We start from the raw sequence: 15413 nt of genomic DNA on the forward strand, positions 1-15413 counted from the left end.
ACGTATTAAATCAAAACAATAGAACTATGATTTTAATGTTTTATTATTTTTTAATATAAATGAACATTTAAAATATATGTTTTACACAAAAATAAAGGATACAAGTTAGTAACTGACAAGAACTATGAGCCCATACAAAGTTGTTATTGTTTTGTAATACGTATAAAACTTTGTCAATATGGAACTAAAGGGAATGTTTCAAGGGTGGGGATATCCTTTGAAGGGCTTTAAACTTTGAGCTTTGAGGCCACGCGGTGTTTCGGTATACACTATAGAGTATAGTTGCCGAATGCCGATACGCTCAGTCCACGGCACACTCGCTGACCGAGCGCTCGTGCAGCGGCTGTGTTTGCGTACACAAAAAAAAAATACGAGAACAAAAACATTGTGCGAAAGAACTTTCCCAAAAACTGTGTGACAATATAGTACATTGGATTTATTATTATTGTTGTGTTTTTCGTGAGATCACTGTGAAAAATGGATTTGTCTTGTGGAGAGAATTTACAGAATTCCGGTCACAACAGCAGTAGTAGTGGACGGACTATGGATATGTGTATCGCTGGACCTGATCGGGCTTTGGACCGAGATCCGAGGCTGCTGATGAACCTCCTCACTCTTGAAAGAGTCCACGCACTGCACACTGATTATTTTCAACACGTTCAAATTGATATACAGCCTTTCATGAGGAAGGTTGTCACGACTTGGATGTTGGAGGTAATATTCTATTTCATATGTTAATAAATATATTTAAAAGCATTTATGAATGCTTTATGTGCAATGAGAATAAATTAAAAATAATAGGGGCCATCAATTTGACAACAGCTGATTAAAATGAAAGTGAATGACCTTACATTTGTTTGTAAGGAGGAGCTTTTTAATTCTCTCAGATTATTCATCTATATTTATAAATAATATTTAAAAGGCATACGTACTATAAAACTTAGTTTTCTATAAATTAAATTGCAGTTGTTATAAGCAATACGACTTATTTGAAGATAATGTTTTAAGATAAATTTAATACCTACCTGCAAAAAGGTTATTGTTGTGATACCTGTTTGTAAGTTGTAATGTGGAATTCAACTATCAGAATATAGAAACATAATATATTAATCAAGAATATTAAACTGATTTTATTTTAATTGCTTACCACATGTTTATATAAATAATAATGAAATGGTACATCACCATTCAAATAGTCCATATAAGGTATAAATTCTGTAAGATATGTATTGTACGACACACGTGGTTTAACAGTAGGTACGAGCCCTTACAATAGCTGCTGTGAGCGGAAACTTTTTTACTTAAGTTTTTCGAAGGTTCTGTTCGACTTCAATGAACAACGGAATCCCACCCTGTATAACTGGGATTGCAAAAAACATTTTATATGCAACGGCAACCTACTTTATTAGGACCGATACGTTTAATATCCGTTCGACCGTGACGCTCCTATAGGTACCTAGATTTGCATAAATGTCAGAGGACTATCAGACATATAAGGAATAAGGTCACAAGTCTAATGTTTAAATTCTTAATTCAAATTGACGTATAGACATACATACTTTCTTTTCTGAAACAAAATCTGCGCCAAAGAAGCCATAGTTATAGATAGCAAAGGGATCACACTTTTTATACTCATACAAGATAGGTTTCCTAAAATGTTATTTTAATTTCATTCAAATAACGATATAATAAAGAAATAACAAAAAGATTTAAAAAATATCATAACAGTGACAATCGTCAATAGTTACTTAAAAATAGGATAATAAAACAAATAAAATTGGTATTGTTTTTATCTTCATATATTAATGTATAGACCATATTGCCAGGTTTGTGAGGAACAGCAATGTGAAGAGCAGGTGTTCCCTCTGGCTGTGAGCTACATGGACAGGTTTCTCGCCCAGCGTGCAATTTCACGGCAACAACTACAATTGCTGGCTGTCACCTCGCTGCTACTCGCCTCCAAGTTTCGCCAGTGTCATCCTTTGTCGGTTGATCTACTCTGCGCTTATACTGATAACTCAGTTTTCCCTCAGGAAGTCAGGGTAAGTCTTTCCAAAAAACATCCAATATCACTTCCCTTCGCATAGATCATATACGGTAGTCAGGTCTTATTGGGATATTATAACCAAACGTTTATATACCTTTCTTTGTCTAGATTATACCTATAATAATATTTCCGAACTTGTCTCTGACATCTTGTCATTTATTTTGAAATTTTGGAAACTCCTCAGATCGGTATCGTGTGAAGTTTTATAATGTAGCGCGTCGTGAGACAGCCGTGTACCTTACATCCTGCGACGACCGCAAGCAAGAACGTATTGTTTTGACTGTGTTCCGTGAATGAACTCGATTAGCCGAGTCAAATGTCACTCCTTCACCCCGAAGGGACGTCATTATATTACCCGTTTCCTTAAAGTCCTGTATGTTAGCTTCCGGTAATTACTTCTTCCGCGATTCGTGAACCTCGAAGGCGAAGATGATAGTCAGCGAAGCCCGTCTTACAATTTAAAAGTACAAATTTGTAACGTGTGACGAAGTGAGTTTCGAATTAGTCACTATTTCCGTCGGATATGTGGGTAGCGAGACACTCTGATATGTTGATAAGACGATTTGATACATTCATATAATTTGGTTACTAGAGCCGAAGTACTATCATTAGGCACATGCAACTCATGCGCTCTGCACTACGGTTCACACACTCGGTCATTAGAACTACTGTCATAAAGTTATAATTGTGATATTGTGTGCAGGCGGGCAGGTGTGATTCGATCAATTAGATCACTAATACGCATGAGTTTTTGACTTTTCACCCTATTCACACGCCTCCACCGCGTTTAGCGAAATTCGTAATTCTAAATACAAAATATGATGCAATCATATGTTCTTTTATAAAAACATTCTCATAGATCTATTATAATGAGTGTTTAATTCTCACGCAATGCATAAGATAACAATTTTCCTGACATTTGGTATGAACCGTGACCGTGAGAAGTGCCATCGTTCTTTGGGGCGCGGAGGTACCGTATGGCACACTATTTACTTCCTTGCAATTAAGTCGGCCGATCATCCTGATAAGTCCTCGGTGTGAATTTAAATGAGGCAGCGAATACTCAGTTCCCATACTTGACTTGTCTACATGACATTTGACTTTCGATAGATAATGAGAAATTTATTCATTTTACGGTGGGAAAATACTTCGATACTTTTATGATGAAACTTATGAATTTATGTTTGTTTGTCTCTAACCCCTATTGAATTATCTAACTCTATTGAATTATACAATTTCCATGAAAGTTTCACTAGGCGATCCTACCCCGTTTGCCCTTTTCTTTGCTATTTTTTTGCGGTTTCCGCCTGATCCATCGTGTATGACGGTTACGAATGAGCTGTAAGGTCCGTATAAAAGACTTCTTTCTTCAACTCACCTCATACAGGACTAATTGCTGGTCGTTATTAGTTGCAATTTACTTACTCGTTCAACAAATAAATTCATGAACAAGGCCTGTGAAACGTATATTTGTAAAGGGATTTAGACATTTGTCTTTGGAAAAATAATTTAGTTATTATTTTTTGTTTTAGCAATGGGAGGTGATGCTGTTGCAACGCTTAAACTGGCAGCTATCAGTAGCAACAGCTTTCGACTTCGTTGAACCTCTACTAGCGAGAACCCCCTGGGGACGAACAAATCCTCTCGTACGGACTCACGCTTTAACACTCACATCCGTCTGCTATACAGGTAAATATAGTTCAAACAAGGAAATGTCGCTAAACGCGCTCTTTTGAATTATTGTAACATGCGGGTAAAACAAACTTTCCTTGACTGTATGCTAATTATTGATAATGCCGTCATTTGTGCTACTAAATTTAGAGTGTAACAGGTTTTGAACGAACGCGAGGACATTTGGTCCTCAGCGATAAGTCCGGTCATTTATGGGGTGAGTGTATCGGAACGCACATGCCACCCCGTGCCGTGATATCGAACACCTTGTACCGACCCCATGAAACTGACCCTCTGCCGGACTCCCTTTGTTGTAGCACAAATTATTTCGTTTCAGTCATTTGGTCCAAGTTATGTTTTTATACAAGAATTATGTTCTATAAAGACAGACATAGGTACATGTATTATGCATGACTGAGTAATATAATGTGTAATTGTAGATCAATCGTCTCAATCGAATCCGAAGCTGTTCTAGTTTCCTGGACTATAGAAACCCTTACAAGTAATCGAGCATTTAAAACGTAATACATCTGTAAAATGATATATTCTTTTTATTATATATTTGCATTTAGTTCAAGCAACTGTTCTTGTTATCGGGACGCTGATAGCCTGGTACAATTGTTGTTTGTTTTAACTTAATACCTCTAAGCGTTATCTGGACTCAATCTGATTTATGGGGATACCGCCATGTGCCCGATACGCTCCTAGGAGTGAATAAACACACTCGTAAAACTACGTCAACATACACACACTACGACTATCAGTACTATTGTGAGGCTGTAATAATGATGGCTGGATAAAATTGCGATTAAATAATACTATGTAGTTATATAGTTGTCCCATTTAACTTCGTACCACTTACAGGAGGATTACTTAAGGGTATTAAGGTTGTATTTCATGTTTTAATTAAGCTTTTAAGTTTATTATGAATAAATATCAATTCTAATATAGGGGATATTGACAATGAAATGAAATTAAAACATTTAAATAAACCGTATAGTTCTAAAGTTTGTAGTCAGATGTAGAACATAATTATTTTTATGTGAATGTTACATAATAATTGTAGCTTGCATTACATTTAATGGATTTTTATTGACATTGAGTTGATTGAAAATTCAATTCCTTTTATAATTCTCAAAGGGTTCCAACCGTTCAAATGAGTTAATAAGGATATAAGCATCGCGTTATGTTTGATTGACAAAATTCTAAAGTATTTTTTTATTTTATCGAAGTTTAAAAAAAGTTTTGTATCTTAACCCTGACTGCCCTATGGTTTCGAGATAAAACAAATTTATAGCTGTGAGTCTGTTATGCTCATTATTATATTTGATACTTATTTTTTTATTGATTAAAAAAACTTATTACTTATTTTCTTACTATGCGACATTGGCTGAATGTAGTGGGCTGGCTGTATGAGAGAAATTACGATCAATTTTTTTTTTATTTTGGTAAATGGTTTGACCCCTACGGTTTGACATGTTATAGACATGACCAGGTCAACCCACGGCAGATTGTTTGCAGTTTATTTATGCCCTATACTGGTCACCGGAAGTACACATAATTGATGGTAACCGATATTGCATTAGCCGAGGTGTTAAAGGGTTAATAACACCTCTTGACCTGTAAATTTCCTTCATCTGTAAGGGGTTTATTTGTGATTAACGCCCGTGTAATTTTATAGCGGTATTAAATGTAAGTACAGTGGGCGTCGACACGACATTACTTCTTTGCATTATATTCAATATTTGTTATTGTTAGTTTATGATCAAACAAATTCTTACCCCTTAAATGACAATAACAGTTTGAGATATAAAATATTTAAGGGCCTTTTAAAGTCGAGAATAAGTTTTATTTCTCAATCGTTAAACTAGTTTATTCCGTATATGTATTTGAGATCACAATGAAACCATTAAGGCTTGCGATGATAATTAAAATAAATGTAAGGGAGAACGATGTATAAATATCTAATTTAATTAATTTTAATGTCTGCATCGAATGCTTATCTATGTGTCTTAATCTATTGAAATATCAATGAAATACGAGCAATTCGTGAATTGGCTAATAGTTTTTTGTTAAATATACATAAACACAAACGAAACGAGTCCAATATAATAAAAAAAACTATCGGAAATTTATAAAGCATCATCAGTATTGATTTAAGTCACGTGAAGATAGATTATATTACATGTATATAATCGAATAATACACAATCTGAATGAGAACCTCTCGGTTCTATATAGTCAGTTGAAAAGAAACTTATATCAGAGGAACTTGATACGATGTTGATACAAGTTCAACGTAAGATAGCAATCAGACATTGCGTGTTATAATAATTCAAGTAACCGTGTCATGGTCGCGGTGACTTATGACGGGCTGGGACCTAGGGGACCGCGCCAGCTGAGTCGACGACAATACGCGAAGACGTCCCGCGGCCATTGTCGTCACCCGAGCCAACTTCGTCCCCAAGTACCCAAAGACCCCAAAGAACGTCTCGGCACGCACCTGGCGTCCCGACCCTTACCTATCTAACCCGATATTAAACCTCATTTCAAATCGCAGAACATCAAAACCGATGTCTTCCGTTCTGTTAATAAAAAAAAATCTGTTATCAACGCCATTTTTGTTAATTCTATATCTCAATTTTTATAAATACACGCGGGGTATGAGATAAATAAAAAAGTAAACTGTCTTCCGAACCACTCAACCAACCCTTTCTAATAAATTCAAAATGAGACATTAGGCGTATACTATATTATGTTACAACTAGTTCCACACAATTAGATAAATGACATTAACTATTTGCAACCCTTGCACTTTTGCATCTATTTGTATAAGGATTCCCTCGATTCCCATAAGGGGACAGGTTCCAAAAACGGAACTTAACGGTTCCTGAAGTCTGTTGGAGACGCTCATTACTGGAATTTGTAATTAGAAGGGTAAAGTTAAGACGGGGGTGTCTTAGGAGGTTGCGCCCCTTACGCGTGCGCAGATGTCGACTCCCAACTGACAGACAACCTGTCGTGGAAACGGCCCGCGCCGCTCCAGTGCTTAGATCGCATCTGATATACTTTCATATTAATATATTAATGACCTACCCGCACACAACATGCCGTGCTTTATTTCATGTTTAAATTTGGTTACCACAATGACCGGAATTTTAATACTATAAAATAAAATCCATCGGTTTTCTGGTACGATTATATAGGATAATATATATTTTATGTTTATCAACTTATCAATACGATACAGTAATACACTTTCATTTAGTATTTTAGTCTCCCAAAGTTCAACAACATGGCAAATTAAAACGATTAATTACTCTTAAAGCTTTTACGTCAAAAACTGTGTTATATTTATATGAAGATTTTATTTCTGCGATATCGTTAAAACTACTGGCGGGCGTGACCTTAACGTTCCCAATAAATGTTATACAATTAAAATTACGACCAGTTCGCGTGTTGGCGTAGCGTTTTTTACAACTAGATCCAATGTTTACGGAGGTTTAAGGGCGAGAACGTAAGAAACTCGTAGGCGTTCAGTGACCCGTTTGTAGTAAGTTGGAGGCGAACGGAAGGGTCGTGCCAGGTGCCGCCACATCTGCCGTCTTGCCTTCCCTCGACAACACCCAACGCGACATAAATGTCCCAAGTCTCGGTTCATCACCTCGAAAACGCCGTTAGAATAACAGAAGTCTTAAGACTTAGTGGACATCAATTTCATTTATCGTCATTGATTTGGCGATTCGATTTTATTTGATTTACAACAATGTAATCCCTCGTTGCGAAATTGCAGCTGCGCCCTTGGCTAGAAAACTTAAGATGTAAATTACCATTATTCGGGGTCTATTGTGCCCGGTACGCAACGCACAAAGATGCAGACTGGGACGTCATGCACAAATCTGGCAGCTGTTCGATTTTTCCTTCCTTATACTCGAACAATAGGTTTGCTTATTGTGCAAAGTAACATGTTGTTTTTATACGGACCCCTTAAGACGAACGACCTTCGCTTACGATTGTCGCAATAAATATTAGCTGGGCTTTAATCAAAATTAGTTCGCGTTGTATGGAATATTGTCTCATGCTTAAGAATGTATTTATTAATACAAGGACGCTAAGATGCAAGGTGGCGAGCCACCTGTCCGGTGTAGGTAATTATCTTGCAACAGATGCGTTCTACCTGCCTCCGAGCAGCTCTTTGTATCCGCATACTCCTACAACAAAAACTACTCTGTTTGTTTATAGCTTGATTCTCTACCGGCATATAAAACATTTTATGTATCATTCATTTCTGTGCCAAAAGACCTTAGGTCTTAATAAGTAAATATATGATAGAGCAAGAAAATTCATCACATGACTTGTCGCCGTACATTTAAATGCACTATCCAAATGAAAAAATAAACAATAAAAATGACTGAAATCGTAAAAAAAATTATCTCAATAGCATAAAGTATTACTTATATAGAAAGGATAGATATATTAAACTAAAATAAATTGAACTTATAATTGTTAGATCTATCCATCATTGCGTATGAACTTTATGGTTAATGTTTGTTAACAGAGACGGAGTTCCTGTTGGTGCCGCCTTCGCTGATCGCCGTTGCCTGTATAACGGCGGCCGCCAGAGGGTTGAGGGTTCGGATGACGATCAACGACCTCTGCCTCCTCACGCGGACACCGGCCCCCGCCGCTGAACTGGTCGCACGCCACGTGGAACGAGTCCTCGCAAGAGAAACTCAACCTCAAGAGCCTAGGACGAGACACATTCAACCAATCAAACAGACCAACAACCAGACACAGCTGCCAGACACGCCGACCGACGTTCAGGACGTAAGATTCTGATGCTAAGTTATATCATACCTTATGTATTGATCTCGTCTGTATTGATGACATTGTTATTGTTCGCCTTGAATAGGTCACTTTTTTTTGTAACGCACCTGGGTAAGGAGGTTTGAAAGAAAAGGTTTTTATGTGTATTACATTTACCATTCTGGAAGAGGAAGATATGTCCATTGATCTCAAATTAATATTTATGTAAAATAATGTAGCTCTAGATCTAGTTAATTTATTAATCTCAGACGACCATATTACGTTCCGACTTCAAGCTTTCGATATGCTCGTCTATTGATCTCCGTTATCCAAAAAATATATCTAAGAACTTTTTGTTACTAACCTGAAATAACGCTGAGTTGATGATTTTTTTTTTTTTTTTGTAAACTATGAATTGAAGACGCAAAATATGATAATGATAATAATAAAAAATATTTACACATTTGTATTATATAGTGTTTTATATTAATTTTTCGCATCGAAGTAAAATGTGTGTCTTGATTTTGTGTAGTTCAATAAGATCTCAGTTAGATAAATCGCAAATGAAATGACTGTACAAAAGGGTGTAACGTTTAGTCTGTAATTTTATAACAATATTGATTGGATGGTTAAAGTAATTTATACTACGTTAAGTTTATTAAATTCTAGTCAAGTTTAACACATTCCTGTTTACGACCAAACCTTTATAGTGTTTGTAATATTTAGTATAATTAGGTGTGTTATTTGCTTAATACGTTATGTATTTATTATGAATTAAGAATACTCATCGAGGTTGTAGGACGGTTTCATTATTTCTATTATATTGTGTAACTTGATAACGAAGTATTCGAAGCGCGGCGTTACGCGGTCTTGATTTAAGTAATTAGACAAATTAATGAACGTTCTCATAAGTTTTCATTTACTGTTAATTTAATTTAAGCTTTCTTAACTCGTAGTCTATTTCATATCCTTGTTTCGCATCCTATTGTGAGATTTTTTTTCATAGATTTGATTATTGGAACGAGTTCAGAGAGTTTTTTTGATAAAACGCATAATGTATATAACTATATAAGTTTCTGTTAAACTACCACACTCTGAAAACATTGTTATCGTCTACTAAATATATGTTAGTTGGTAAGACTTTGTCTTGTAAGAAATGTACAGTTTTGGTTTTATAAATTATAGAAAAACAATAAAAACCTCAAAAATGCATTTCATTTTTTTAACCAATCGATTATAATAAATATATATATATATATTGGTGAATTAAAGGATGAAATTTATTTATTCATTATCTGTAATGTAACGTCTTGTTTTTGAGAGAAACATTACAAATTCAAAATAATACATTTAAAACGGTTTATGACATCGCATGTTTAATATATTTTACAAAGATTTAATTCGGTTCAGTATTTATTAATTTTTTTACATCCGTCTAACCTCTCAGAGTAACGACAAACAAAACCACGTGCAAAGAAGATTTCATAACAATAGCTGTGTCACAAATGACAACCATTTTGAATCTCGGTCTTATAAAAGACGTGTAGAAAAAAAATGTGATATATCGAAACACGTGTTTCAATGTTTTTTTATTTCACCGAAATTTTAATTCAATATTCTAGAATGAATACTATTCTTCGCTATATTCTTGTCTGTTTAATTTATTTATATTGTATTACTTATTTGAAACCAAAAAATTATAAGAAATGACACATTAGCCGAAATCCACGATACTGTTTTTAATGAAATAAAAAAAAAAAACTATTGCTAACAAACAATATCTGTTTTCTATTTGTTTATCTTTGATCGACTTCTTTGAGAGAAACTTCAACACAGGGAATTATGTTCTTTTATATAATAATATATTATTAATATATCCTGTGTGCTAGTATCTTTTTGTTAGTAAATATTATAATTTTAAAATTAATATTAAAGCATTTATTAAAATACTAGTACTACAATACTATGGGGTGATCGTTATCTACGTATGTGATTTGATGTAGCATGCAATTATTAATTTCTTAAAATGTTTTGTAACACAACGGATGCTGTTTTTTTTTGTTAATCATTAAGATTACTGCCTTAACTATATCCTAAACGGAAAAACATTAGTAAGAGAATCTGGTAGGTACTTACTTTCTATTCTCACGAATTCTGGACGTTTTTTTTTTTAAACAAGGAGTATGTTATGTTTTTTGTTTTAGGAACAGTTCCTAAATTGTAAAGAGTATTTTAGATTGTAGTAATTACTTTTGGTTCGGGTTACTGCTTACGATCTCAGATTCTTTCGTTTTTCTTAGTAAATATATACAATACATACTGTTAAAACGTGTACATAAAGACATTTATCAAATACCAGTAAAAAGTTTACACACAATGTTATACAGTTGTGTTATAAAATGTAATTAAATAATAAATACTAACTGATACACGCTGCTTCGTGCGCTAAGTACAAAAAAGGTTCATAACTAGGTATCACGAACACTGAGAGTTTATATAAAATGTTGAGTTTTAAAATATAAACAGGTTTATATTTATATTGATAATGGACAAAGTATAAAAGTAAACCTTAGATAATTTAATTAATATCTAATCTCTATCCAGTAGTTTTGTTGTAATGTAAATACAGCAGTCTTTATGCAGACTTTATTTTTATAGACATAAAATTGCATAGAAGAGTACTTTCAATAGATTTATATGGATGAAATTTTAAAAAATATTTCTGGAGGCTGCTTCTCGGAAGAAAGGCACATCTTTAGAAGCAGACGGATCATATTTTTAACAATAATATTTTCAAGAAATTACAATTTAACTCTGGAGGGATTTCGACACTGGTAAGAAATGTGTTTGGAAATAACTCAAATCAAAGGTTGTCGAAATTAATACTGTTTACTATCTTTAAAGTTAAAACATTTTTAACTTTTGAAAGTAACTTTTGGATTTGCGCCATCTATCGGATAACTTTTAAAGCTATTCTTACCAGCGACCCCTATCTCTAATTTAACAAACGCCAGGGGTATTTTGGGACTGGTGGGGAAAGGAATGTTATAACCTACTTTTACAGTTAAGCTAAAAACCCATAGATGGCAATATATTTGTACTTATTTCTAACTAGATGTCAGTTACACAAGTAAATTAAAATTCAACAAGAATATGTACTTAATTCAAAAAGCAAAAGCGATAATGTTCTTTTATTTTGACATTTTAAACGTCAGAAATAAATATTATTAATTGTGATGTATCATTAAGTTATATTGTATTATTACGCAATTGAAATTAAAATTCCAATTTCCTTTTGGGTATGAAGATATTGCAATGAAAGAAAAAGGGGAAAATATATTGAAAGTGGTAGATAAATTTATTATTATTTTTACTTTCACTTCGAATTAGACAATAACAAAATAGCTATAATTTATGAGAAATTGCCTTTGTTCGGTGCATTTGTAGCACAAAATGAATAGAAAAAATATAAGTTTAATCATTTAAAAATATCCAATAGCAAAGGAGGTTAAATTTAAAAAGGTTCCTTAATGAAACAGACCGCTGTTTACAATGTGCAGTTCAATAGCTAAGTTAACGTTAGATCAGTGAAGGGGAAGGGCTCTAGACGTAGGATGGGCTCGCACTTGTCAAAGTGGCCGCCACTGTTTGAACAACTAATGAGCGGCTCTCAGGAGACGGTGTTTGCCAGGCGCCTGGAGCGCTCTCTGGCGGTTTTTTTCATTGGCTTGCGGACTCCTAAAACTCCCCGATCCGTTTGTTCCTTGATATCTTAACGTCGAATGTGATGGTGTTTTCTACGTGTTGATTTTAATAATATCTTTCGAATATTTTATGTTAAATAAAAAAATTTTTGGTTATTTAAATTTTTTAAATCTATATATCGGATTTAATGAGATCTAAGATTTTCACGAGTTTTATTGATTTAAATGAAACTAATATTTTTCGGATAAACGACGCGGATTTTTATTATTTTAAAACCGTGATCACGGTTGCTGAAAAGTAACCGAAACGTCGGGATTATGTAGTTTTTTAAAATAATAAAAATCCGCGTAGTTTATCCGAAAAATATTAGTTTCATTTAAATAGATATCGATTTGGAAAATGACAAGCACTGTTTCGGTCTTCTTTTGATATACTTAACATGTAGGATGTGAAAAATTAACTATTTACATAACAACTCCTTGTAGATCGCTTAAATATATCAGCGTAATCGAAAACTTAGTTATGAAATGTTTCGAATATAAAACTAATTAAGTGCTCATACATTGCTTCACAAAGAAATGTTAATATTTTAACTTAAGTAATTACGTTCGTTTTAAAATAATACGATCGCTATTTTTCATTTGAATTAGAAAGTTTTGAGTTATAAAAAATATGCTGTTAATAAATGTACATGAAGTGGAAAGAAAAGCAAACAGACTTGAGACTAATTAAAATTGAGTTACAAAAATTACGGAATTTAATAGAAAAATTTTGATATAAAAATTATAAGTACACGTAACAAAGAAAATTATAATTTATAACATTGCTTTTGAATAATAACTGTATAGGAATAGGAAATATTTACATATCTTAGGCCGTGGAATTTTGGAAAACGCATATATATATGTAATTTTTTTTTGTAAATGTTTGCGTGACTCTCTAGAGTCGAGACCTTCTTGTTGTATGTTAACAATATTCTAGTTTAAATAGAGCCGCTTGAAGGTACAGGACACTGTTAGCAATCATAGCAATGGCAGATCATCAATCAAGCGCGCAGGTGGCGACCCTCCCACTCAAAACTCTAACGCAGATTATAAACTAGGATAGCTGTGGCTATGATGAAGAATTACTAAGACCAGTTTCCGGTTAGACCAATATACCTTCACAATTTCATACATATTATTCAATAGAATTCCATACTTATTTTGAATTTGAAGGCTATATGTTCATAGTTACTCGGAACTTCATAATTACGTGACCTACTTAGTCACAAAAACATAGACCGAATTTTGTGTTCTATCTTCTGTCCGAATTAAAACCATCGATAAGTTGATTCAACGTGATACGAGTGAATAAATTTTAAATGTAACAAAACTAATATTAGTTTGAAATGAGCTTAACATACAATATATGTTTTTAATAGAAATGACATATAAACCTATTTCAATATCTCAGTAAGATATTCTGTTCCGAATCTAATTTGCTTGGTCGAATTAGACACATACATTTTCAATGATTTTATTAAGATATCTTGGCTTTGCAAAGAAACAGCAGAAGGTATATAACAAATTGTGTATTGTAATTGTGTAATAAGTTGTTAAGTGATTTATTATTTGATTCAAAGTTTTATTACAGGTATTCATAACACTTGTAAAGGAGGTATCATTAAGTAATAATTATTTGGGACCTAAATTTTTTTATAAACTGTGCCACTTGAATCAAACGTTTTTATTCTAGCAAAGGAGATAGTTTTGTTACTTTCGTCCACGGAGATTAATAACATGATCCAAGTTTATACACAAATGTAGATTTTTTAATGTGATATTTAAATATAAAGTTTGAAATTGCTTACGATAATTTTTGCTATCAATAGTTATGCGAATAGTCACAAACGCGTTTATAAGATGAAGACATTATAAGATGTAATTCTTTCGATAAATTTTGCAGCTTTTCTCTTAATTTAAGTAAAAAAAATATGTCGGCTATTATATAACATTGCAAGTCTATATAAAAATCTACTATCAATTTGCAGTTTTTATTAATTTGTTTAATGAAATATATATTATCTGTATAGTCGTATATATATACTAGGTCTTATTTGACATTTAGGAAATGTCAAACGTCAAAACTATTACTTGACGATTAGAGCGCATCTTAAAACATATAAAAAGTTAAGAATGACATATAGTTGATCGTTAATTAAAAACAGTGAGCGTGTGCCAGCATGTGGTCCGGGGCTGGGGTCGACTGTTGAGGGCGTAAATTGAATTATACGACGCACGCATTCGCCTATAACCGCTGCATTATCAGATTAGTTGCAAGTCCTAGTATGAGAGTATTCTTTGTTTTCCTTATGTATGTGATTTGTTGATATTTGCTTATTTATGAATAGGTTTTTTTTAACCAATTATATATAGTTTGGTTATGATTTAAGCTAATATCATTTATTCTTGACTTTACTTGTGTGCGTATAGGGTAAATATATTTTTTCTTTTGAGTATTTTTTTGCCCATGGATGAAATCGTTATGCTATAGCTGAAATTTGGTATTAAAAAAAAAAATATTTTTTTTTTTACTTTCGAGTTAAAACTCCCTCCAATAAAGGCAATTCACTTAACTTTGAAATCGCATACGCCAGCACCTAGTGTTTTTTGTTCAGCATCAACAGATAAACCGATAAAATAATAAAAATAGAACCTTAAACTATATCAACATAAGACATATTATTGTGCGTTTTATAATCATTCCTTTGAATAATTTCATTTTAATAATCGGAAAAGCAGGGAACGAAACTAAATAAACATAATAAAACGGCGGAGAAAGTGAAATACATCGCAGTTGTTTGATTGCAGGTTGCTAAGTGATCACATATTTTACTTGGCGACTTGTTTTTCCCTCCAGGCTCAGTAAATAAGAAATAAGACATCAACTTCGCGAATTGCCGCCTTTTTATTAGGCCACGTTGATAACGAAATGCGTACCATGTTTCGGGTTTTAGCCATCGATTGATGTTGAGGTTATGTAATATTTTTAGGTTAATAATAATTCTGTTACCAGGATTGGTTTGTGAATTTAGTTAATAGCTTCAAAAAATATGTATTCCTTAACATTGTATATTTGCCGACAACGCTATATATATACGTCCGTTAATTTAAAGAAATATATATAGTTATGTACACTTTAGT

At 33.3% G+C, this 15413-nt stretch overlaps 1 protein-coding gene across 1 annotated transcript; it reads left to right on the forward strand.

Annotated features, from left to right (window-relative positions):
• Positions 1-131: 131 nt before the first annotated feature.
• On the forward strand, positions 132-9717 carry LOC116771693 (G1/S-specific cyclin-D2-like). The gene is made up of 4 exons (XM_061522818.1): positions 132-714; positions 1827-2042; positions 3580-3736; positions 8276-9717. The coding sequence occupies exons 1-4, from the start codon at positions 478-480 to the stop codon at positions 8554-8556; spliced, it is 891 nt and encodes a 296-aa protein (XP_061378802.1). The 5' UTR covers positions 132-477; the 3' UTR covers positions 8557-9717.
• The last annotated feature ends 5696 nt before the right edge of the window (positions 9718-15413 follow it).

This window comes from Danaus plexippus, chromosome 15, assembly GCF_018135715.1.
Source record: "Danaus plexippus chromosome 15, MEX_DaPlex, whole genome shotgun sequence".
Classification (NCBI taxonomy): Eukaryota; Metazoa; Arthropoda; class Insecta; order Lepidoptera; family Nymphalidae; genus Danaus; species Danaus plexippus.

Coding starts and splice junctions, on each gene's coding strand:
- LOC116771693 (XM_061522818.1), top strand. CDS start 478: ATGGATTTGTCTTGTGGAGAGAATTTACAGAATTCCGGTCACAACAGC. Junction 2,043..3,579: donor TTTTCCCTCAGGAAGTCAGG/GTAAGTCTTTCC, acceptor TTTTTGTTTTAG/CAATGGGAGGTGATGCTGTT. Junction 3,737..8,275: donor CACATCCGTCTGCTATACAG/GTAAATATAGTT, acceptor GTTTGTTAACAG/AGACGGAGTTCCTGTTGGTG.